Source organism: Panthera uncia, chromosome D2 (assembly GCF_023721935.1).
Source record: "Panthera uncia isolate 11264 chromosome D2, Puncia_PCG_1.0, whole genome shotgun sequence".
Taxonomy (NCBI): Eukaryota; Metazoa; Chordata; class Mammalia; order Carnivora; family Felidae; genus Panthera; species Panthera uncia.
Window position 1 is genome coordinate 38,425,965 of NC_064818.1, and position 26,375 is coordinate 38,452,339.

A 26,375-nucleotide genomic window follows, 5' to 3' on the forward strand; every position below is an offset into this window, starting at 1 on the left:
GCTTCACTCCCTGGAACAACCACCGTGGCAGATTTCAGTGTCTTTCTCCCTTTTTTTTTTCTTCTGCACAATTCCTGGCACTCCTCTTGTTTGTAAGGTGTACATTTGAGTCTCTTTTCAAGCATAACTGCATTTTGAAGTGAGTTTACCTCCCTTCCCTGTGCATCTCAAAGTGATTCTAGGAAGCTGCAGGGGGTGGGCGGGCCCTGGTGGTATTCTCGATTTGCTCCGTAATGGATCAGCAGGGCAGCACAGCGCTAATGGAGGGGCCGGGAACCGGTCCCGTGTCCTCGGTGAACTGGGGATCTTACTTCCACCGCAGCTTAGGCAATGGTGCTGGGGTTCTCAAGGTGTGGTCCCTCGACCAACAGCTGCGGTATCACTTGGGAACCTGTCAAAAGTGCACATTCTGTGGTCCCACTCCAGGCCTGTGGAGTCAGAAACTCGGGAATGGCACTCAGTAATCTTTAAAAAAAATTTTTTTTTGGATGTTTATTTTTGAAAGAGAGAGTGCGCGCGCACGAGCAGGGGAGGGGCAGAGAGGGAGACACAGAACGGGAAGCAGGCTCCAGGCTCTGAGCTGTCGGCACAGAGCCTGACACGGGGCTTGAACCCACAAGCTGCGAGATCATGACCCGAGCCGAAGTCGGACGCTCAACCGACTGAGCCACCCAGGTGCCCCTCCAGTAATCTTTTTAACCAGTTCTTGGGTGATGCTAATGCATGCTTAGGTTTGAGGACCATTGCACGAGGGTAGAGTCAGAAGAGACTAAACATGAGAGCAAGCATCTCCTGAACTTTGGTGACTTTGAAAGATAAGTATCCTTTGGAGTATCTCTGGTCAGCTGGTGGGGGGTGGAGGGGGGAAGAGGGTGAGGAGGGAGGGAGGGGGAATCTTAGGACTGAAGCCCGAGTGGCCTGCCCACCACCTGTGTTCACATGCCATTGGCCAGAACTCAGGTGCCACATTGAATTACGAAGGACTGGTAAAGGGGCGCCTGGGTGGCTCAGTCTGTTGAGCATCTGACTCTTGATTTCTCCTCAGGTCATGATCCTAGAGTTGTGGGATTGAGTCCCCACGTCGGTCTCCATGCTGAGCATGGAGCCTGCTTGGGATTTTTCTCTCTGCCTTCCTCTGCCCCTCTCCCCCACTCACACTTACACACACACTCTCTCTAAAATAAAAAATTAAAAGATTAAAGCGAAACAAACAAGGGGCTGGCAAAACTCTAGCCTCATGCCCAGGAAGAAGAGGAAGGACACCGGAGGTCTGTGTCCCAAGTCCCACCGCCTGGGGCAATGAAGACCAGAACCGGATCTCCTGACTTCCAGAATCTCCCTTTGCAAGGAACCCAGGGCCTTGCCCAGCTCACCGCCTCTGCTGAGCCACCTCACTGCTCATTGGCCTGGAGGCTGTGGGCACCTCACCATGCTGGGCAGGTGTGTGGGCTCCACAGGGCCCGAGATGTGGCCTGGGAGCAGATCAGGGGGGTCACGTGGCACACTGAACTCTTGGTGCTCTCCGGGTTGACCCCTGGGGAGGTGTGGGCACAGCTGCATGGCCCTCGAAAGACTGTCCAACTCAGGACAAGAGCCCGGCGTGTGGGCCGGGAGGGGAGGAACACGTTATGGGCTCAGCATGATGGGTTTAAGTCTTGGATCCGCTGGCAGCTGTTTGGCCTAGACAAGAAAGCTGACCTTGGGGTAAGACAATTTCCTGCTTCATCATCTTGCTCGGAGAGGTAAAGGAGATAGGGTAGGAAAGCGCGTGGCACAGTCCAGTGGGCGTGTAGGAAATCTTAGCAGCCCTTCCCTTCTCTGAGGAGGGCATGGGGCCTGAGGGTGGGTGGGGTGGGGGCTCAGGGTTCCCTGGGGAGAGCCTCACCTGGAGTTCTAAGCTGCTTGCGAGGCAAGCACACACTGCTTCTCTTCACGGGTCAGGGCGGTCTCGGGGCCTGGTGTGGCTGGGCCTGTGATTTGGATGTGGCTGTGTCTGCAGCTGAGAGGCGCCCCAGGCAGTGCTGACAGACTGTGTGGTCTTTAGCAGGCACCAGGGGACCTTGGGAGGGCTTCATGGGCAGCTGCCCGAAGTGTAAGTCTGTTTGCCATCTGGGGCTCCAGAGTTGTCTCTTGCCCTTTGAGTTAATAAGAGCCAGTCCTGGGCCGTGACTTAGCCGATCTGTTATTTTTGTGCCGAGTGGCCTCGTTCCAGGGGAATTTGGATGGAGCGGAGTATTTTCTAATTAGCAGGACTGGGGCTTTAGGAGAGATTTAGGGGGCAGGGGTGCAGGCGAGTGTAGGTCATCTGTCTGTCAGACGGCAGGTGCAGAGGTAGCAGCTGGCTCGATACCTTCTCCACCCCGAGGACCCAGAGTGTCCTGCTCCACTAGCTGTGTGCGGGCACGAGGGACTCGGCCTCCTCTGGAAACTGCCACTTTCTCTGCTGCGTCACCAGATTCCTGGAGGGAGACAGAGGAAGTTGGACTGGGGCTGCATTCAGAGAGGGAGCTGGGGTCTGGGAGGACTTCCTGTGAGAAGTCGACCTTGAGGCTCTGCCCCGGGTGCCTCCCCTTCCTGACGTCCTGTCCTGTCCACCTCTGAAGCATCCTTGGCAAGACAAAAGCAGAGACAGCCAAGCCTCTGGGGTGGTCAGGACACATGGGTTGCAGGGACCTCACCTCAAGCAAGGTTAAGCAAAAGGAGGGGTTTATTGGTTCCCAGGGCAGGGAGGGACAGTGGGACGTTCTCAGACAGAGAGAGAGGAAGTGAGGCCTTGGGGGCCTGGACGGGACTTCACATGGCCAGGGTGTTCCCTCCGTCAGCATCTCTGCTTCTCCCCGCATGCTGACCCCGTGCTCTCCTACTGCACGCAGACCTTCTCCCCTGTGGGGAAACAGGAAGACCAGCGGCCCAGAGTCAGAACTGCGCTAGAAAGTCAGCCCATTTCTCCCAGTGTGGGTATATCAGTCCCAGGCCCGAGTCACACATGGGTCTGGGACTCAGGACTTTTCCTTGACACCACAAGGGGTCTGGGGCAGCTCGCTGGGCAGACAGCATTAGCTGCCACGGCTCTCCACAGCCACCTGATATTTTGATTCCCCGATTTAGTGAAGAATCAGGTCCCAGATTAAGGAATGGGGAGACAGAGCTCACATGGTCACCTCCTGTGTGCCTGGCCGACTCTGACATGACTCCCCTTACGTGTTTAGTGCTGACAGAAGCCCCGTGTAGCGCCCTGATCACTTCCACATACACAGAAGAGGAAAATGAGTCGTGGAAATGAGAGGCAGTGCCCCAGAGGTCAGGCCTGGCCGGCTGCGAGCCTGGGCTCGCCTGCCGTAATTATCAATGTGTGATTGTGTCTATACTGTTGTCTTTTTGTTTCCCAATGTCAGCGTGGGTGTCCTTGCCCTTCAGAGGTACTCAGATCCTCCCAATTCCATGGTGGAGAAAGCCCCAAGCCCCTCCCCGTGATTTCAGCTAATGCCAGGGACCCACGCTCCCATGTGCCTCCAACTCCTGTGCCCCTTAGCGGTCTCTGTTTTGTCCCTCCTCTGTCCTGACAGAATTGGATAAAGGTTAAGGGTTCTTTGGTCTATTATTTTGTTTTTCCCGTAAAAATCCCCTCACGGCAAGCCTTTTGAGGATTCAGTCGTTTTGGTGATGATTTGAGACACGGTGGTCCACAGCCTGGGGTTGTGTGGCCGTCTGCCTCCTTCCTTCCCCTGTCATCTCTGCTCCTGCGGAACCTGAAGTCTGGCCTGTGTTACGTGCAGCCGCTCGGCTCGCCCCAGCGCGGCCTCCCAAATGGGCGAACGAGACCTGGCAAGGTTTCCACCTTGGGTCTTTCCTTTCAACTGGACCTGCTTAGTCTCCTCTTAGAAGGCAGTAAGGGTTGAAATATTCTTTTCCTCCTTCATAAAACTGAGACCATACCACCCTGCTTTCTGCCTTAGCAACACATAACGAGCACCCTTGTGCGTCAACAAATATTCTCAGTGGCAGTTCTGTCCTATAGATCTGCCATGATTTGCTAATCCAAACCTTATATATTGAACCCATCAATTACGTTGAACTGTTTGCTCTTGTGACTAATGCTGCAGTAATTACTCTTACGTATGCCACAGAACCCCCAGAGTTCATGACCACTGAGGGATGTCCTGATAGGATCCCAGGTAACAGACAAGGATCTAGCTGATTAATTATTCCTGGTCTAATTAATTATTCCCTCCCCCCATTATTAGCTGCCATTTTGGTTGTGTACCAAATAATTACATATATATTTGGATATGTGTCTGGGCTTTCCCACTTCAATCTGCCTGTTCCTATGTCAGAACAGAGATATTTGCTTGATAAGTTTGAATTGGGCAGTGCAGAGTTCAGTATGCCTCTGTGTCTTCTAGGCTGTTCTCATCTATTCACTCTTTTGTCTAACTTGGGAATTATTGTATCAAGCTTCTCCCCCACTTCGCAATTGATTTTCAGAGTTGGCCTGAAATTGTAGGACATGTATAAATTGATATTGCATTCGTTACACATTGCTGCATAACAAAATACCCCAAAGTTGGGTAGCTCAAAACAACACGTATGTATCTCATACCCTTTCTGAGGGTCAGGAATCTAGCAACAACTTAGCTGGGTGATTCTGGTGAGGTCGCAGTGAAAGTGCAGGACCCGGCTGCAGCCTCCCCTACCCAGATCTCCCTGCCAACCTCGCTCACGTGACTGCTGGTGGGAGACTGCAGTTCCTTACCACGTGGGGCTCACAAGCCTGCCCCAAAGTGGTGAGAGAAAGAGAACCCGAAGGGGAAGCAGAATGTCCTTTATACCCTAATGTCAAAAGTGACAAATCACCACTCTGGTGGTTTCTAGTGATGGCACAGACCAATGCTAACATATGTGGGGTCATATGTCAAATGCTACGGGGTCATATGCTATCCAAGGTCACGAATACCAGGAAGCAGGGAGTCACTGGGAGCCACACTGGAGGCCAACTGACACGGATGAATTAGACATTTTCTGGCAGTATAGCCCCAGAAATCTTAGGCATATCCTCAGGGAGGAGTTTTACTTTTCCTCATATGGGTCCCCACCCATATGTCAAATCCGTTTGTAAAATCCATTGCCAGCATCTCATCTCTGGTTCTTACTGTGAATGGGATCTTTTTCACATTGTATTTTCTAAGTAGTTGTTGCACTTCTCAGGGACACTTTTACTAGAGGAGTTAAAAGTCGGTTTTCATGGCCACAATTTTTCAGTGGTGCTTAGCTGGTGACAAGGCAGAAACTACTGTAGACTTTCACTGAGCCCTTGGATTGCAAAACTGAGACCAAGTTGAGATCCTAAGTGTGCTCTTGGAAGCAGCTTCCCCAAGTGTCTGTGCCAGGGGAGGTGAGTAGAATAGGAGAACCCTCCTGTAGCCAGTCCTTACGTGATGGCTGTGCCCAGGCTTTCCCGAGGCTAAGATGATGGGATTCTCTGGCCATCGCTTGACTCTGCCTTCAAGGGACCATGTGATTAGGGCATGGGGGGACAGCCAGGGCAGGTGGCCTATAGCAATCAGTCTACCTAATATCCCATAGATTTAGCCAATCTGCTCATGTCTCCTACGTCCAAGTCTCCAGCAACCTCCCTTCAGAGTGCTGTTCTGGACACCTCCCCAGGATTTGCACAGGCTGTAATCAGTTCTACTTTGTAAGTTCCTTCCTTCATTCTCTTTTCCTTATTTTATTAAATTAAACGTTTTGTTTTTGAGAGACAGAGACAGAGCGTGAACAGGGGAGGGGCAGAGAGAGGAAGACACAGAATCAGAAGCAGGCTCTGGGGCCCTGAGCTGTCGGCACAGAGCCCGACGTGGGGCTCGAACCCACAAACTGAGCAACCTGAGCCGAAGTTGATGCTTAACTGACTGAGCTACCCAGGCGTCCCCATTCTCTTTTCCAATAGATATTTATCTAGCACCTGCTGCATGCTAAGCAGTAATAGAGGCACTGAGGGCTATCTCATAGGTAGAGATAAAAACACAAGTAAAATGGTATTTTACAAAGTAAGTAATAAGGGAAAAAAAAACTGAGTTGAATAAAAGACGAGCAAGAGTATAGAGGAGTTTAAAAGTTTGAGCAAAGAGGTGAAGGAGGTGAATGAGCCCTTGTGGCTTCCGGACAGAAGAAAGAACCCGGGGTAAGGCCCTGAGGAAGAGGCATGTCTGGTGTGTTTGTGGAAAGTGGGGGAGGCCAGCGGAGGGAGAGGGGTGGGAGGGCTAATCTGGAGGTGGGGTGTGGAGAGGCAGATCCTGGAGGGCCCGGTGGGCCCCTATAAGGACTTGGGCTTGGACTCTGAGTAAAATGGAAGCCAGCGCAAGGCTCTGAGCAGAGAATGTCACAATCTGATTTAAATTTGAAAAGGACTTTAAGCAGATGCGGAGATAACCTGATAGGCTCTGGGACAAGAAATGTCTCCCAAGTCTTCCCTCCTTAGTCCCCACTGGCAGCTTTCGTACAGTCCTTATCACTTCTCTCCTAGACTTTGGCCAAAGTCCGCTGACTATCCTCCCTGCCACCTGCTCTCCAGACTCCTCTCCGCACCAGCACCAGAGCTGAGAAAATGCCTCCAAGTGGTTTAGGGGCTTGGGAACCTCTGGTGACTTGATCAGTTTACCAATCCCCACGCTGTAGCCTTCCTGGCCAGAGAGCTCTGGCTTTGCCTCCGCTCCGCCCTGCGGGTGGGGGCGGGTATGGAGGCCAATGTTTTGGAACCACATTTTAGGACTTTTGAAATACATTTAGTTTCAGTCATCTATCTTACTTAAAACAATACAGAATGGTCTATAGCGGCCTCCCTTCCCCTTCCAAGAAGCAAGAAACCACGTGTGTGTTCCATATTTTTCCTTTGTTTACACAAAAGTAATCACATACAGAATTGAAACAATGGCTTACGCTGTGCACAGCGTTCTGCGGGTCACCTTTTCGTTTTATCTGCCGTGGACATCTTCTCTCGCCAAAGCGGACATCCTCGACCCATCCTTTGTGACAGGTGTAGTGTTCTGTACTGGGGAGACCCCACCCCATAGAGGGACATTCGGGGGGTTTCCAGTCCCTTGCACAGCGTTGCTTGCGTGTACTCCCGCCCCAGAAGGAATTGCGTTAGGATGCAATATTAAACACATCACATCGGCCAATGACCAAGGAAAACTAAGGGCAGTTGAAAAGCGTCAGACAACTGTAGACCCGGGGGCCCCTCGCCTCGTTTTTAGTCGCCAGTACTCCTTTCGTTTGCGCGGCCCCTGCCCCTGGGGTAGCGGCCATTGACAGCCACCGTGTCCCCGCTGCACGGCGTCGGGGGTGGGGGAGGGATGCCCCTCCACCCAGATCCCGGCGTCACCTCGCGCCGGGTACCCTGGGCTCCCAGCCAGGCTGGCTCCCCGGCTGCTCGCGGCGCCCACACCGGCCGCCAGGGGGCGCTCCAGGCAGGGCCGAGCGGCGTCCTCCGCCGGGGAGGGGGCTCTTGAGAGGTGGCGCGGAGCGGGCCGAGCGGCTCCCACCACCTCCTGGCGAGCGCGTCTTTCCAGAAAGCCGATCCCGTGGCGCCGGGGCTGCGCTCGGAGGCTCAGCCTGCCGCCCCACCGACCCGGGATTGCCTCGGAGCACCGTGCCCCCTGCGGCAGGAGACGGGGCTCTAGCGGGGGTCATTCCTTCCGGCCGCCACCCACCCTCTCCCGGCAGGGTGGCCGCCTCGAGGACGCCATCAGATCCACCCCGCCGGAGGTGCACTCGCAGCCAGCCCTTTCCTGCTCTGCGTACTTCTCCGCCCCCCCCCCCCCCCCCCCCGCTCGTTGTAGGCGCCTGCCCTCCCCCCTACCCGAAGAAAGAAGGAGGCTGCCAGCAGGAGGCTGGACTCTCTTCGCGGCCCCGTCCCCCTTGTCCCTGCTCTGGACTCCGCGCTCCCACCCAGCGCCGGCTAGGGCGGTGAGAGCTGTGCCCCAGGCAAGGGAAGGCTGTCGGTGTAAGACACCGAGGGAACGAAGACACAGGTCGGGGAGTGGCCGGAATGTCTGAGCCGGGAGCACAGAGAAGAGGGCGGGGTGGGAGCCCAGGGCTCTGCGTGGCCAGAGCCTCTGTGTGGAGGCCGCCAGGTCGGGGTCACACTGCAGCAAGCCGGCTAGACCTGAAGGCGGGGCAGCCTGGCCCTTCGCACTTGCTTTTGACCCTGTGGCTTGAAGCTCATCCCAACAGCTTAATTATTCTGTTGTGTGTTAACCTAGCAGAGGGAGAAGAGGACCCGCTCACACCTGCGTTCCGTCACCCTTGGGTGTCTGATCCACCTTTGGTCCTCTGGGGGGAGGAAAGGGGACATGAAGGCCACCAGTCCTACCAGCCCCCGGTGCCAGACCCTGTTCTGTTGTTTTCTCCTGGTGGGGTAACATTTTTAAGCCATCGAAAGAGTCACAATTGCCGGTGGATGTCAAATTTGAAAACTGGGTAGAGTCCCAAGGTGGCAACTCGTGGATTGGGTAGCCACAGGCAGGTTACTTACCTTCTGAAGCCCAGCTACCTTGTGGGAATACAGGGTCTGGGGGCCCAGTCCTACCCCGTGGTAGGACACCCACTCTGTCCAGGGTGCTTTGGATTCAGGGCTCCGAGAAAACACGGTACCATTCTGTTCGGTGATCTCCAGACACCTGCGACAAACAAAAAGATCAATGACAGCAACCCAAACTGACCCCTGGAGGCACACGCATGGCTTTAGGACCTCATCCTAGGGAAGCAGAGAGGAAGTTGGCCTCCTTTGTGTCCTTGAATTCCATGGGAAAGCCCCCTCCTTGTCCCTGTCGATTTTTTTTTTTTTTCTGTCTTGCTGGGCTCTAACACAGTTAGAAGGCAGAGTTTTAAACGCATTACCTCAGGATGCCACATGTCCTGGAAAAGAAGGTTGGCAAGGTGGAGCAGGCAGAGGGAGAGGCTGAGGAGCCTAGAAACTCCTGGCTGGCTCCTCTGGCCTGTTTGAAGTTGGCTCAAAAGACATGGAATTAGTAGGCAGAGCTGCCCCCTCCTCCTCTTACCCGCGGAGGAGAGATCAGTTCCTGGCTGGCCCGGGGCAGTGTCATCGATACAGCTGGTGTCATTGTTACCTTCCACTAACAGATCACTCGACACCTGTCGGCCCAGGCTGGGCCGGTCCGGGCGATGCCCTGCAGAGCCGGAGGCTTTGACCCTCCCCATTGTCCCTGAACCCCAGGGGAGCCCAAGACACAAGCGCTGCTGGGATGCGGCAGTTGGTGACCCGTCAGAAGGACTAGGTGGCTCTGGGTGCCTGCCCCACCCCCCCTTCAGGTTCCCTGCTGCCTCTTGGCTTCCTGCTGCCTGGCCCCTGTTGCTGTCCTGGGCAGAGGCGATGAGTTTGGCACTGGCTGGGAGCTGAGGCAGAGTGACGATGCTGCACAGAGAAGGGGGCCCCCCGAGTGGCCCCAGAGTGAGGAGCCAGGGGTGAGGAGTAGCCTGGGGTACCCCGCCTGGCAGGGCTTCCCTGGCTGGCCGCCCTTCTGGTGTGTGCACCCCAGGTGACACCATGCTGCAGCAGATCCTACATGACATGTACATCGACCCCGAACTCCTCGCCGAGCTCAGCGATGTGCAGAAGCACATCCTCTTCTACAAAATGCGAGAGGAGCAGCTGAGGCGCTGGAGGGAGCGCGAGGCTTGGGAGACCCTGGCCGAGGCAGAGGACCTCAGGCCCCCGAAAGTCAAGCGAGGTATGTGGCTGGGAGTGGAAAAGCTCCTGATGCCAGGCTGCGTTCTTTAAAACGAGCACTAGTGTGCTGAGGGCTGGGGACTTGAAATCCTTGTCCTGTGAGTGTCTGGCCCCATTCACCCGGCCTCTGTGTTTTGACGAGGTCTGCGAGGCTCCAAGGCTGCAGAGGGGATCTCCGGAGCCCCTGATGGGGTTGGGGAGTGGGGACTTGCTCTGTCTTGTTGTGGGAGGCCTAAGTTCTGGGAAGACACCTTTGGGATCTCGGTTTGGGCTCAGACGTCGCTCCGTAATTGCCTGGTGAGGGAGAGGGCATATTCTTGACCTTCCCAGTGGTTCTAGGATGGAGGGCCACACAGTTCCTCCCTCCCTTGTGCGTGCACACGGTGGCTCTCAGCTGGGGCCGGCACAGCACACCCTGTCTGTCCTCCCTATTTTCGCGTGAGAGGATGCTCGGGGTTGTGCCTCGAGCCTTGCTGGGCATCTGGAGAGAGGGTGTCAGGGAATGTCCCGCACACAGAATGACCAGCCCCAAATGGCAGTAGCAGCGGCAGAGAAGAAATAGGAGCCCAACCTGCCTTTCGCGTGGCTTCTATGTGGTCATGCGCCCGTGGACTGGTGCCCCCGTGATGAAGATACATGTGAGGTTGTCGGGTTGCTGAGCCTCGGGACAGGGCTCGGGGGTCCTGCTGGGGACAGTACTCTCTGTGGACGCCGCACTTTGTGGTTTGCCAAGCCCCTTCATCTCCTCTCTCATTCGCTCCCCACCCCCAAACCCTCCCCTTGACCTCCATACTGTTCAGCAGAGTGAAACGTAGACTTGATCTGTTTAAAGTTTTCAATCCAGGACCAAGTCCAGCATCTGGACTGGGCATGCAGGCCCCTTGGTGGCCTGGCTCCTTCTCTCCACTCCGGGCTCCCTGCTGGACAGTCCTTGCCACGTGCCACAGGCCATGCTCATACCCATGGGGACACGCTTGCTCTCCCGAGCCTCTGTCTTAGCACAAGGAGTTCTTCCTGTTAGAAATGCCCCCCTACCTTCAGCCTCCGGACAAACTCCTCCAGGACGAGTCCCCACCCACTGGAGTCTTTAGGGGATGCTCCTTGTGCAGGAAGAACTTGTTCCTCTGCAGGAGTGTAGCGCCCGCTCCTGCTCGAGAACTCGACACACTGTCTATCCTTTATCATCTGCTTGCCTGGCTCTCCCAGGGGTCCCAAAGCCACTGGAGCATGAGAGCAGGCTGCATTCTGTCTTCCATCCTTGGGTCTAACAGAGAGCTGGCACGCAGTTAAATCCCTGTTTTGGACCCCAAGGAGGAGAGCTCTGAGTTGGCTGTGCCTGGCTGGTACCCAGGCCCGGGCCTTCCGGACCGGGCTGCGCTGGCAGCTGCCATCACGAGCTGGTGACGAGGACAGGCTGCCTTTCCAGCCCCACCCGGCCTGAGCCCTGGGGCCTCACACCGTCTGCAGGCTGGCTCTTCTGGGAGGAAGACAGATGCCTAAAAATTTAACTGCAAAAACATTTTTATGGCAGTTTGTCACACACTGACATCTACATTTTCGTGTGTAAATTATACATTAAACTCATTTGGGTTTCTGGTGCAGAAGACTCTTTTCCGGGTAATTAATTTTCTGATTTATAAAGAATGGAGAAGAGGAGGAAACACACTGAGGACTGTGTGTATTCCAGGTCAGGATCTCGTTCAAATCTCAGCTCTTTGCTTCAGTCCTGCCTGCAGAAGGGCCTGGGTGGACCGTGTCGAGGCTCTGGGGGGCTGACTTTGCCTTGGAAGGTCACAGAGCTTTCTGCAGGGACTGGGACACACAGTGTCTGCTTCCTGTTCTGGGATCATGATGAAGGGTTCAACAAACCCCCATCTGATCTGTGAGTATCATACATTTATCAGATGCCTGCCCTCACTGAATGCTCCCCTAGCCCTGTGACCCCGTTTCAGATGGGAAAGCCACGGCTCACAGAAGTGACTCAATCCGTCCATAGTCACCGAAATGCTAAGAAGTGGGGTTGAGAAGAACATCCCTTGACTTTGGCCTTGGGTCTGGGGACTGATGTCCATTCATTCACTTCCTTTTTGTTTTTTTAATTTTAATTTTTAAAAAATGTTTATTTATTGAGAGAGAGAGTGAGCGAGCATGGGGGAGGGGCGGGGGGGGGGCAGGACACAGAATCTGAAGCAGGCTCCAAGCTCTGAGCTGTCAGCACAGACCTGGACGTGGGGCTTGAACTCACAAATTGTGAGATCATGACCTGGGTCGAAGTCGGATGCTCAACGGACTGAGCCACCCAGGTGCCCCCTCCATTCATTTGCTTCTGAACTCAGACTTTAATTCAACAAATGATCTGTGCATGCATTCATTTGTTCATTCATGTAAGTGAATAAGTGAATACTTATTCATTCACTTGTGCAACGCGACTAAGTGCTGACTTTGGCGAACCGCATAGAGCTTTGGCCCTTGAGACTGGGGGTGGACAGATCACAGGGAACACAGCAGACTGGTGTGCCAGGAGTGAGGCCTGGGGCACAGCAGCCTCATGGTGGCTCAGGGCAGGAGTAAGTGCGGACGTGTTCCACTGGCTGGATCTTTTCCTTACCTCCACTCCCCACCCCCACGTGTCCTGAGGGAAGGATCTGCTATGCTGCATCGAGGTGCGTGCCCCTTGGGGATCCCTGAGCACAACTTACCCGGTACCTGATGAGTCTAGATGATGCCTTGCCTGCTCCTGCCCATTGCCCCAGTCCTGTCTTGTCCCCTAAGGCCTCCCTCCCACCATCTCTTTTCTGGGGATACTTCCCAGCTCCTAGCAGACCTGACCTTGCTGTTTGTAGGGCTCAGGCCCTGTAGGGCGGGGCCGGGCGTGGTGCTCCCTGTCCCTGAGAACTTTGCCACTATCCGGTTGTGGCTGGAGAGGGGGTAGTAAACACTGGTGATACGGATCATTCTAGTTTACAGAACCTCGGGGGGTTTTATCCTTGAACACACCCTCGGGGGGTGTGATCCTTGAACACACCTTTGGGGACCACACGGAAATGAGCTGGGGTAACAGTGACGGTCATGGCTGTGCCCACATCACTCCCCTGACCACGCAGGCACGTTTTTTTGTTTGTTGGTTTTCACTTCATACTTTGGTGAGAATCTTCCGATGTTCTGCCCCGTTGTGGAAGATACAGACCCTCAGCTTCGATCCTTTATACCATCACGTTTGCTGTTTTGTCCCATTTCTGAGAAAATCCGAAGTCTGACAGGACTCTGGCAAGGCATGCTGTAACACTAGGTGCCTGTTAGATTTAAACCAAGCCCATCCGATGTTACCATGACCTTCACCCTCTCTTCCCCTGTTGAGGGCCCTTTCTCCACAAAAGCCCATGCCACACGTCAGGGGTTGTAGAGCCTCACAACCTCCGGCCCCTTCTGTGCTTGCTTGGTCACCCCGTTTCTTAGGCTTGAAGCTGGGTGTTGCCTGGGACGAGGACTCAGGAGACACGTGGTCGCACCGCCGCCATGACCCAGGAAGCTTCCCCACCTGGACCTGTCCGTTCTGCCGTGACCGACAGTTTGTGTCGGGTTCAAGTGCTTCCTCCATAGCCATCTGGATGTCCTTTGTCTGGGAGCCAGATGTCTTCCCCACCCCCCCCCTTCCTGCCTGCTTCTTGAATGTGGCCGACCCTGGCCACCCTGGGAACTGAGCCTGCGCGCTCATGGAAGGGGCAGTTCTCACCACGTGGCCAGCTCTGTGCCAGAGAGCCCCACATCTTCCTGTGTCGGCTCACTGGTCTGCTCCAGCCCCTTTTGCCTCATCCCCCGCCACTGGGATGGTCCTAGGCCCACCTCTCTCTGTTGGCTTAGCCTGGGCAGCAACCAGGAGCAGCTCTAGAACACCCTCCTCAGCATCCTCCCTGTGTCTCAGAATTAAGCCACTCCTGCTGCACATCTGCCCCGGCCTCGGTGGCCCACGTGGGTCTGGTCCAGGCCCCGATGACAGCTGTGTGACACGCTCCTTTTCATGGGACATCTGCCTTCTCCCTGTTTCCTGGGAACCATCTGGTAACCATGGCAACCTCGCCTGCTAGGCCTGGGCCCTCCTAGCCTCAGTGAGTTCCCTCCCCCCTGACCCCCATGGAAATGTCGACCTTGAAAACCAGCCCTGCCTGGAACCCTGTACTTTCCTGCAGACGTTCCCCGAATGGCCATGTTCCGGGTGGTCCCCTTGCTTCACACTCACTCCCGGCAACCCTTTCTCCGCACAGCAGCCAAAGAAATTTTGCAATACCTGATTAGCTCATTCATCTTCCCGCCGCAGTGGCTTCCAATACAAAGAAAATAGAACGCTTCTTGCTGGCCTCTGCCCCCTCTCCAACCTAATCTCCACGCATCTGTGTCCCTCTTCGGAGAATGCTCTCTCCCCAGATCCTCACGAGGCTGAGTGCTTCCCCGATCACCCACTCTCCACGAGTCCCATCCCTATCTCTCTCTCTCTTACGACACCCTGCCTAATTTTCTCTACAGAACCTGCCGCATCTACAGATATCGTTTTGTTTTGTTTTGTTTTTAATTGTGGTGAATTACACACAACATAAAATGTACCATTTTAACGTGTCCGTTTCAGTGACAGTACATTCAAAATGTTGTGCAACCACCGCCTTCATCGAGCTCCAGAACGTTTTCATCCCAGAACGGAAACCCTTTATCGATGGATGAGGCCCTCACCCCCCCCATCCCCTCCTCCCCTCAGCCCTTGGCACCCCCTGGTCGGCTTTCTCTCTCTGTGGCTTTGCTGCCTTCTTTTTCTTCCTTACGTTTCCGTTTGCTTGTTCATGGTGTGTCTCCTCCGTTAGCCTGAAAGCGCCGTGAGGCCACGGACGTTGCCGGCTTTGGTGCCGGCATCTGGACGCGGCTGGGGACGTGGGCGCATAGCTTGCACATGTGCTGTGTCAACAAGAGCTGGACCAGACGGACAGGTGCTAAAGGGTCTCTTTTTTGAATGGAAACCTGTGCGCTCTGCGGTGTGACCTCTCCTCTAGAAGTCAAGAATCTTCAGTGCAAGTATGAAAGTCACAATATATTTGTGTGACTGAAATATGATCTATAATAACATAGGAGCTGAAATATGATCTATAATAACATAGAAGTAATGGCAATTCTGTCACCTTTTCTCAGACTTAGAACTCACTTTAGTTTCGTTCCTTGTTTTAGGTTTTTGACTTAGATTTTAGTTTGACCAATATGACCTTTTCTGTCTTTGCATCTTCTTAGTGTGTATTTGCCTCCATCTGTTGTTTTTTTTCCCCTCCAGCCTTTTGGTACCATTTTGTTTTAAGAGAGCCTATTGGAAAATGTATATGAAATAGCATATGCCATCTCAAAACTTATTTTTGGAGAGTGCTTGGCTGGCTCAGTTGGTGGAGCGTGTGACTCTTGATCTCAAGGTTTGGCATAGAGATTACTAAAATAAATAAATAAATAAATATTTATTTTTTAAAACAAATAAATATTTATTATTTAAATAAATAAATATTAAATATTAAATATTATTTATTTAAATAAATAAATAAAATTTTATTTATTTTAAATCAATACATATAAAAAAACTTATTTTAAAAAATGTACTTGAACCCATTTTATCTATCTTTATCAGGGCTAAAGCATTTTGTCCTGAAGATGAGAAATATAAGGACTTTAAAATACTTTTCTTCATGATTATCTTGGTATAATCAAGAATTTTATTTATTTATTTATTTATTTATTTATTTATTAGTTTTAGAAAAAGTTTTTAGAGAGAGGTCGGGGAAGAGTGGTAATGAGGAAGAGAGAGAGAATCCCAAGCAGGCTCCGCACTCAGTGCAGAGCCCAACGTGGGGCTTGATCCTACGATCCTGGGATCATGACCCATGACCTGAGCTGAAACCAAGAGTTGGATGCTTAATGGACTGAGCCACCCAGGCTCCTCTAATCAAGAATTTGAGATGGATTTTATTTGCCTTATTTATTATTTCACGATTTACATTTTAGGCTTGCAATAGGAGTTTCTTAATCGAATCATAATAACTAATTATTTGGACATTACGTCCTCTTGGTAGCTGTGTCATTACTCCCTACATGTTTTTTCCCTCTGAGGGGAAAGCGATCAATGTTTTATTCCCCCTTCGCCCCATGGCACAAGTGATTTGACCAAGCCAGCAGTACACCCCAACCATGGGGATTCTCACCACATCACACAGAAGTCACTAAACATCCATCAACTGACGAATGGATAAAGAAATTGTGGTTTATATACACAACGGAATACTACGTGGCAATGAGAAAAAATGAAACATGGCCTTTTGTAGCAACGTGGGTGGAACTGGAGAGTGTGATGCTAAGTGAAATAAGCCATACAGAGAAAGACAGATACCATATGGTTTCACTCTTATTTGGATCCTGAGAAACTTCACAGAAACCCATGGGGGAGGGGAAGAAAAAAAAAAAAGGTTAGAGAGGGAGAGAGCCAAAGCATAAGAGACTCTTAAAAACTGAGAATAAACTGCGGGTTGATAGGGGGTGGGAGGGAGGGGAAAGTGGGTGATGGGCATTGAGGAGGACACCTGTTGGGATGAGCACTGGGTGTTGTATGGAAACCAATTTGACAATAAATTTCATATTAAAAAAAAAAAGTCACTCAACATCAAGGGAAACGCACGCTTGACACTGACTTCTGCTGCATCCTGTTCTTGCTCACATAATGTGGTGGGACCCCATTGATCTTGGCATGCTGACTTCCTTCAACTTCCTTCTTGAATTTTTCTGTTAGGTCCAACAGTTTTTCGGTTGACGTGGAAGGCGATGACCACATAGGATCACTGGAGAGAGGGTGCCCCGGGTTTCTGAACTGTAGTCGGAGCTGTTGCTCATGGCCTCTTTCCTGGGTACCAGGGACAGAGCGTCTAGGGCAGCGCTGTGGGAAGAGGGCGTTGGGGAGACCATTGACAGGCTCTCCCCTTTGGATCTCACAGCACCAGATTACCTGCCATTTGTGCCCATTCCTTTTGTTAAGAAAATGTTTCCCGTCGATATGTAAATTTTCAAGGAACAGTTCTGGGGAGGGGAATGTTTGATGGTTTTTTTTGGTTGAATATATGTGATGAGGAGAGAAGAGGTGTCTGGGGGTGGGGCAGGGTGTCCAGCCTGCGGGGGACACTAGTTAGTGCCATGTAAACAAGAGGCAGAAAGTCCCTTGTGCCAAGATAATTGGTAAATTGGGGACGAGTGTGAGTCTGAGGGGTCAGTTCGGGTAGCAGATGAGCAGTGGGGGTGCTACAAGCCTCTTAGGGAGCCCTGAAGTCAGGCAAGAGGAACGTCATGAGAAGCGTGTGTATGGTGACCCAGAGCTGTCCACCTGAGCCCGGAAAGGCGTCTTAGCACCCATGACCTGTAAGGTTGGCACCTGCAGCCCTCGGGGTATATTTGGGGGCAGGCGGACCATGTTCATTCTTCTAGATTTTCACCCTTGAAGGGACACTCCATTAGTGCGTTTTCTGCGGTGCCCGGGGGGGGGGGGGGCGGGAACAACAGTCACCAGTCAGTTCTTCCCACTTTGGTTGGGTTGACGATATTTTCAAAATGCCTCTAGCATGGTAGAATGGAACCAGGTCAACTGGGTTTTCATCTTGGTTCTCTTTTGACCTTTGAAAGTCACCTGCGCCAGGGGAATAACAACCTTTTCTCAACAGTCGTTGGGAGGATTCACAAAGCTTCTTCGACAAGTGAGAAAAGCTTCTGCCGCCATGTCGGGCACCTAATTATACTCCTCGCCTTCCTTTCCTCCCCTTTCAGCCCCCCCCCCCCCCCCCCGGCTCCAATGGCAGCTCCTCTTGGAACTGGCTCAGCCTTTTCCTGGTGCTCCACAACTAGACCTAGGCTAGGGACCAGCTGCCTCACGGCCCGGCCAACCTCAGTTTTTCTGGAGTCTCAGCCATAGGGAGGTGCTGCCTTGGCTGTGCCTGTCAAATCATCACCCCTTGTGTGGTTTTATTTTGCGGGATAAATGAGAGGAAATGCAGTTATTTTATTCTTGGTTCTTGGGATGCTGATAAACACCTTTCCTACGGGTCAGGCAGAGACCTCAGACGTCGTATTATAGTGCATGCGGGACTAGTCTGCGGGGAATCGCTGTTGTCTGCTGATAGCTGGAGGCACAGCATTGTGTGGCCTGGGACCATCCCGGCTGTGACTGTGTGGCTGGGCATGGGGCCTTGTCCTGGGCAAGGCAGTGGGAAAAAAAGCTAGGGGTCTCTGAGAGCCGTGTGTGCATGTGTGTGGGTGTGGGAATGGTATTCATGTTGCTGGTACTTTGGGGTGGGGGAGCGCTGGGGCCAGGCTTTTCTGTTCCACCTGCCTGAACGGTGACACCCAGCACGGGCCTTCCACTGGTAGGTGCTCTATCCAGGCTTGTGGACTTGACTAACGGGGCCCCACTTTCTGGCTTGCTAGTCCCAGGTCCTGCCGGCACGCGGCAGACAGAAAGGTGGGACAGCTGTGCTGGTGAGTGAGCTCCTAGTGGAGATGCCACACTGCCTCCCTGCAGCTCAGTTCCTCATCTGCAATGGGGGAGGGGGTTTCCGAGTGGCCACGAGGATGCCGGAGCCACCGTGCAAAGTTACGAGCCAACTCTGCTTGCACAGCACTGGCTGGGGGCCTCTGGTTCCTTTGCAGCTCCCCGCCTTGGCCCCTGCCTTTCCCCAAGCCTGGAGATACGGTGCTGACTGAGGCAGCTCCATCTGGCAAATGGCACCAGGGTCCATGGCCCTCCCGTCTCTAGTGGTAGCACTTTTAGAAAGGGAAAAGCCCGACATCACGAGTAAATCATGCCAGTGCAAATTGTAACACTGAGATGGGCGAATGTCAAAGAGGTTTGACAGTGGTAATGTTGATGAGGATCCAGGAAAAGAGATATTCTCTCTTACATGGCTGAAGGGACGTATAAAGAGGGACAGAGTGCCTGTCCTTTTCCATTATTTCTGTTGGTTCCCGAGGAGCTTGGGCCCACTGGGATGGGGCAGATAACGAAGACCAATGCCTGGAGCCATGCAGCCGGCCAGCGGTCAGTGGCCCAGCAGAGAACTTGGCTTTCTGGGTAGCTCCCTGCCCTTTCCTGGCTGCTGCCAAAACTCAGGGGCTTTGAGCAGACGGAGTTTGTCTCCGCTCTGGATGGAGGGAAGCCCCTGTCCTGCCTGTTGAAAGGGGGATGCCTGGCGAGCTGCTCAGGTTTAATTTCTCTCCCCCTGCATCAGGGGCGACCATGCTTGCCACCTCCCTGCTTCCCCTTCCGGGTTGGAGGTCAGCAGGGACAGTTTCTGAGAAAGGCCACCAGCTGCTTATCTCCCGACTCCCTGTAACCCGACCCCAGGTCTCAGCTCCAGCTCAGAGTAACAGGTTGCAGACGGCTGCCTGTCCCTCAGCTAATCTCTCCGGGCGGCTAGCATTACTGCTTTCCAGGTTTTTCTCACATAAAAATTAACAAAGCTTCTTAGGGTTTTCCCACTTGGAACCAGATTTTGCATTCGACTTTGGGGTCTAAATTCCTTGAGGGCATTTTCATACCTATTTCTCCCATGTTCTTGTAAAATTACCTGACCTTAGTTATTTTTATCCTATCATTTCACAGATGTGTTTATTTTCTGGCCACCAGGGTTGGGTTCTTGCAGCTGGGCTGTGTGAGATGCTAAACATTTTGGACGTCGGGTCCGTGCCCCCGGTACTTGTGCACCCCCTTCCTTTTACAAATTAAGTTATTTTGTGCCTCAGATGTTGTTCTAGATAAAAATTCGTGGCTGACAAGGAACAGAAGTAAGGCTGACAAGGAACAGAGACCTCCCTAGCACATTGGCTGGGCTGTGTCAGTACTGAGGGGAGGTGGGGTTGAAGGTGGGGCATTACGGATTTCCCAGTGACGATGACACCAAGTCCTAACATACATGGGGCATTATGGTCTTGGTGGAAGTTCTTGGATTTGCCCCTTATTCTTCTCACAGCAGGGGGCAAGCCTTCTGAAAGAATGTGGCCTGGAGCCTGGGGCGGGGGGGGGGGGGGGCGACTTCAGGAGCCATTTTACACTCACAAGCTTAAAGAGAGTTTGTGTGTGTGGGTTTAGTGTGACCTGACTCCAAGTGTGTCGCTGACCCAGTTCTGAATACGGCATAAAGCAGCCTGATTATTGACAACGTACCTTATGCCCACACCATGCCGACCTTCTTTCACGTCACTTGTGCCGGAAGTGGTACGGCGGCCACAGGGCCTGAGTTCAGCGGCTCTGACCAATGTCTAACGGCAGGTGTCTTCCACTTATTAATTTCACCTTAGCAAGTTATTCAAGCCTTCCTGAGCCTCAGTTTCTTTTTACGTACGTTGGAGGTGATGGCAATAGGACCTGTATCAGAGATCTGTGGGCAAGATGAAACGAGCTGCTCCCAGTACCTGATAAACATTAGCAAAAGCACATTTCTCACCTCGTGGAGCTCTTTTCTGTTTGTTTGTATGTTTTTCCCAGAAGATTAAAGTTCACAGCTTAGGATAAAAAGCACCTGTATAAAGAGAACGCACCAGCTATTGGGGCAGCCACCTCCGTGTAGGATTCATTGAAAGGCACCATTTCATCAGAAGTGGCCCTACCCTTCAGAGATATCTGTATATCTATCAGTCTGTCTATCTATCTATTTAGATTTATTTTAAGGAATTGGCTACTGACTGTGGGGACTGGCAGGCCTGTAGGGCACACGGACAGGCTGGAAACTCAGGCAGGATTTCTATGTTCCAGTCTTGAGGCAGAATTCCTTCTTCTTGGGGAAACCTGTTTTTTGCTCTTAAGGCTTTAAACTGACGGGGTGAGGTCTACCCACATTATATACGGAGAGTAATCTGCTTTACTTAAGTCAACCAATTGTAAATGGTAATCACATCTACAAAAAAAACTTCACAGAAACACCTAGACTAGTACTTGACCAAACAGTTGGGCACATGGCCTATCCATGTCGTCATATACAATTAACCATCACAGCTTATAATTGATTCTACCCACATGTAGTAAACACCTACTGTGTGCATCTACTGTGAGAGATGCTAGAAGTCCTCCATGTGGCTGCGGTGGCCAGACACTTTGGTAAGGACGTGCTGGGTAAAGGGGGATCCTTGCAAGCTACCCCTCAGGATCCAAGAATGGCAAGTACGATCTGGAATCAGAAGGCTGTCTGTAGCCAGAGTTGTTTTTCTCCTGGGTTCTTGGTGTTTTTTCTGCACACTTGCTCCTACAGGCCACCTCCCAGTGCTATTCATCTGCGGACGCAACCCTTCTAATGCTATCCCAGGTCTGAATTCTAGGTGGCCTTCCACTTCCAAGATCTGTTATCATCAAATGACCCCACCCTTTTTGTCTTAGTTTAGATTCCTTTCAGTGGGCATCTGATTGGCCCAGCTCTCGTTCACATCTGTGAGCTAAGAAGCTGGGGTCATGGAGAAGGTAAGGCTGCTACTTTTCAGAGTGGTGAGCTATGGAAGGCAGAGCTAGAAGGGAAGTTGGATATTATGGGTAAACTGGTAATATCTCTGCTTAGGGTAAACCTTCTTGTCTTGGTTGGCCCAGCCTTTATTGGTTTTAAAAGTGAAACTTCTGCATCTTGGGAATCTCCTTTGTTCCAGGCAAACTGGGACTGTTGGCCATCCTATCTCTGGTACGTCTTTTCTATTTGGAGGGGCAGGGGGATATGATATTACCTTTCCCACTCCTTGACAGGTAGAACATGGGCATATATAGAGGGTAAAGTAAGGTTCCACGTTCTATTTTCTGAGAAGAAAATTCTTTCTCCATTGAGTTACTTTGGCCCTCTTGTTGAAAAGTATTTGACCATGTATGTGTGGGTCTATTTCTGGACTCTGTTCTGTTTCACTGATGCACACACCTACCCGTACACAAATATCACACTATCTATAGTTTCATAGTAAATCTTGAAACTATAATTTTGTAGTAAATCTTGAGACTGAATTGTTTTGAGTCACACTTTGTTCTTTCTCAACATTGTTTTGGTTATGCCAGGACTTTTGCTTCTCCACATAAATTTTAGAATCAGCTTGTCAATTTCTATAAAAAGCTTAGTAGGAATTTTAGATTGCATTGGAGATGTAGACCAATTTGGGGTGAGCTGACCTATTGATATAGTTGTCTTCCAATTCATGAAAAAGGTATGGTGCTCCATTTATTTAGGTCTTCTATTTCTCTCAGCAATGTTTTGTAGATTGGAGAACACATTTTGTTAAATTTATCTCTATTTCATGTTTTTTGATGCTATGGTACATGGTATTTTAAAATTTAATTTTTACTTGTTTGTTGATAAGATATAGAAATATAATTCATTTTGGTGTGTTGATTACATTTAAATTTTCTTTTTCTTGCCTTATTACATTGGTTAGGCTCTTAGTACAATGTTGAATAAACGTAGTGAGTGCAGACAACCTTGCCTTGTTCCCAGTCTTAGGGGAGGAATTTCAATCTTTGATCCTTACATATAATGTTAACCAAAGATTTTTCCTAGATATACTTTATTAGGGTCAAGAACTTTTCCATTATTACTATTTTGCTCAGAATTTTTATTAAGAATGGACATTGGTTATATCAAAAGTTTTTTGTGAATCTGTTGAGATAATTATAGCTGTTTCTTTTTCCGTCTGCTCATATGACAAATTACTTTGATTGACTTTTGAATGTTGAATCGACCTTGAATTCCGGGATAAACCCTGTATGGTCATGATACATTATCCTTTTTATATATTTCTGGATGCAATTGGCTAATACTTTGTTAAAAATCTAAAAACTGTTTCTGTAAGGGATATTGGTCCATAGTTTTCTTTTTCTTTAAATTTTTTTTAATGTTTATTTATTTTTGAGAGAGAGAGAGAGAGAGAGACAGACAGAGAATGAGTGGGGGAGGGGCAGAGAGAGAGAGGGAGACACAGAATCCAAAACAGGGTCCAGGTTCTGAGCTGTCAGCACAGAGCCTGATGCAGAGCTTGAACTCATGAACTGCGAGATCATGACCTGAGCTGAAGTTGGATGCTTAACCGACTGAACCACCCAAGTGCCCCTGCTCTATAGTTTTCTTGAAGTATCTTTAGTTTATTATTAGGATAATGTTGACCCCATAAAAATGAGTTGAAAAATATTCTCTCTTCCATTTTCTGGAAGAGTTTGTGTAGAATTGGTATTATTTCTTCCTTAAATATTTGGTAGAATTCTCTAGTAATTTCTTCTGGGCCCACGTTTTTGTTGTGGGCAGATTTTAAAGTACAAATTCAAATGTTTTAATAGACACAATATTTCTTGAGTGAACTTTGGTATTTTATGTCTCTCAAAGAATTTGTTTATTTAATCTAAGTTACCAGACTATCGGCATTAAGTTCTTTATAAATTCTTTTGTCTGCAGGATCTGCAGTGATGACCCCTCCTTCATGCCTGATATTGGCAAATTGTGTATTTTCTTGCTATTTTGATCAGTCTAGTGAAACATTTATTAATTTTACTAATGGTTTCAAAGAACCAATTTCTAGTTCATTCATTGTTTTCTGTTTTATTGATTTCTATTATCTTTATTATTTCTTTCTTTTATTTTTGGATTTAGCGTGTTCTTTATTTTCTACTTTATTAATGTGGAAGCTTAGACCATTGTTTTAAGATGCTTCTTTTTTTAAAAATATAAACATTCAGTGCTATAGATTTCTCTGAATGTACTGCTTTAGCTATGTCCCATGGGTTTTACATGTATTTTCATTTTTCTTCAATTAAAATATTTTCTAATTCACCTCATGATTTCCTCTTTTATCCATGAGTTGTTTAGAGTTATATTGTTTCATTATTGTTAAAAAAAATTATTTTAGAGACAGGGAGAGCATGCAAGCAGGGGAGAGGGTCAGAGGGAGGGAGAGAGAATCTTAAGCGCATGGAGCTTAGATCCGCATGGAGCCTGACACAGGGCTAGATCCCATGACCCTGGGATCATGACCTGAGCTGAAACCAGGAGTCAGATGCTCAACTGACTGAGCTACCTGGGCACCCCTAGAACTATATTGTTTTATTTCTGAATATTTGAAGGGATTTTTTTCCAGACATCTTTCTGTCATCAATTTCTAGATTGATTCCACTGTGGTCAGAGTATATACCATACATGATTTCAAACATTTTAAATTTGTTGAGTTTTTTTTTTTTTTTTTAATGGGTGAGAATATGATCTGTCTTTAGTGAGTGTTCTACGGGCACTTGAAAAAGAAAGAGCTCTGCTGTAGTGTGGAGTATTCTATAAATGTCAATTAGGTTAAAAGTTGGTTGATAGTGTTGTTTGGACCTTCTTTACCCTGACTTTTCCCCCCTACTTATCTTATAAATTACCAGGAGAGAATTTTTCTTAAAAAACTTTATTGAGATATAATTCGCGCACCATGCAACTCAGTTATGTAAAGTGTATGATTAAATCACTTAAAAAAATTTTTTTTAACCTTTATTCATTTTTGAGACAGAGAGAGACAGAGCATGAATGGGGGAAGGTCAGAGAGAGAGGGAGACACAGAATCCGAAACAGGCTCCAGGCTCCGAGCTGTCAGCACAGAGCCTGACGTGAGGCTCGAACTCACGGACCGCGAGATCATGACCTGAGCCGAAGTCGGATGCCCAACCGACTGAGCCACCCAGGCGCCCCCGATTAAATCACTTTTAGTAAATTCACCAATATGTGCAACCATCACCACTGTCAATTTTAGAATATTTTCATTACCTTAAGAAAGCCCCGTACACTTTAACTATTACTCCCCTAGGTCCTTTTCTTCCTTCCCCAGTCCTTGGCAATCACTAATCTACTTTATGCCTCTATAATTTCTCTGTTCTGGATTTTGATATGAGTGGAATCATGTAATATGTGGACTTTTGTGGCTGGCTTCTTGCACTTAGCATGATGTTTTCAAGGTCCATCAATACCGTAGCATTCCTTTTTGTGGCTGAATAATATTCCATTGCTCAAATGTGCATTTAAAAAAACAATCTGTCCATCTCTTAATGGACATTTGGGCTGTTTTCACCTTTTTGCTATTATGAATCATACTTCTATAAACATTCATGCACAAGTTTTTGTGCGCACATATGTTTTCATTTCTCTTAGGTGTGCACCTAGGATTGGAATTGCTGGTTAAACCTTATGTTTAACCATCTGAAGAACTACCAGCCTGTTTTCCAAAAGAGTTGCACCATTTTACATTCCCACCAGCCGTATGAGAATTCCAATTTCGCCACATCCTCAACGACCCTTGCTATTATCTATGTCTTTTTATTAAAGCTGTCCTGGTGGGTATGAAATGATAAGTCATTGTGATTTTGAGTTTGATTTCTTTTATGAGTAACAATATTGAGCATTTTTTCTTGTGCTTATTGACCACAATATCTTCTTTGAAGGAATGTCTGTTTAGATACTTTGCCCATTTTTTGACTGGGTTGGATTTTACTATTGAGTTGCAAGAATTTTTATACACTCTAGGTACAAGTTCCTTATCAGATTTAAAAATATTTCCTCCCACTCCTGGGTTGCCTTTTTACTTTCTTGGTGGTGTCCTTTGCAACATGAATGCTTTAAATTTCAATGAAGTCTAATTTTATTTATATATATCTAGTTCTTGTTATTGCTGTTTGTGTTTTTGGTACCGTATCTAAGAAACCATTGTCTAATTTAAGGTCATGAAGGGGCGCCTGGGTGGCTCAGTTGGTTGAGCATCCGACTCTTGATCTTGGCTCAGGTCCTGACCTCACGATTGTGAGATTGAGCCCCATGTCAGGCTCTCAGTGTTCTCTCTCTCTCTCTCTGCCCCTCCGCTGCTCATGCCCTCTCTCTCAAAAAGAAAAAAGAAAAAGAAAAAAGTTTGCAGCAGGATCCATTCTCTTCATTGACACAGGCCTCCCATTGCCCTTTCTCTCCCATCCTGCATCTTGGCTCCATGCTGAGTATTCTAGATATATTCTATCTTCTCAGGGCTCTCCTCCTGTCTCTCCCTTCTTCTCCCTCTGATCTGCTATTTCTAGATTCCTCTTCATAAAGCATGGAGCCTGCTTACGATTCTCTCACTCCTGCTCCCTTTGCCCTTCCCCTACTTGTGCACATGCTCTCTCTCTCTCTCTCTCTCTCTCTCTCTCTCAAAAAAAAAAGTAAGGTCATGAACATTTATGCCTATATCTGCATCTGTGTTTTCAAATTTATTAACACAGAATAGCACATGAAATTCTCTTGTAATCACTCCTTGTTTTACATTGTCTTTTTAACTCCTAATGTTTTCTTTTTTTTTTTTCAACGTTTTTTTTTTTTTTTTAATTTATTTTTGGGACAGAGAGAGACAGAGCATGAATGGGGGAGGGGCAGAGAGAGGGGGAGACACAGAATCGGAAACAGGCTCCAGGCTCCGAGCCATCAGCCCAGAGCCTGACGCGGGGCTCGAACTCACGGACCGCGAGATCGTGACCTGGCTGAAGTCGGACGCTTAACCGACTGCGCCACCCAGGCGCCCATGTTTTCTTTTTTTTTTACCTTATTTCTTTTTTACTTAATTAGTCATGCCAGGT

General features: G+C 49.6%; 1 protein-coding gene across 2 annotated transcripts in view; it reads left to right on the forward strand.

The window, feature by feature from the left end:
* Window positions 1–8,838: 8,838 nt before the first annotated feature.
* The window catches only part of SH2D4B (SH2 domain containing 4B), a 92,707-nt gene continuing 75,170 nt past the window's right edge, over window positions 8,839–26,375 (forward strand). Inside the window, exon 1 of one of the 2 annotated variants that reach the window (XM_049645295.1) lies at window positions 8,839–9,749. In XM_049645295.1, coding sequence (XP_049501252.1) covers window positions 9,566–9,749 — 184 coding nt within the window. In that variant the 5' untranslated portion in view covers window positions 8,839–9,565. Of the gene's footprint in view, window positions 9,764–26,375 lie in introns of both variants that reach the window. The other variant, XM_049645296.1, reaches the window with a different exon arrangement.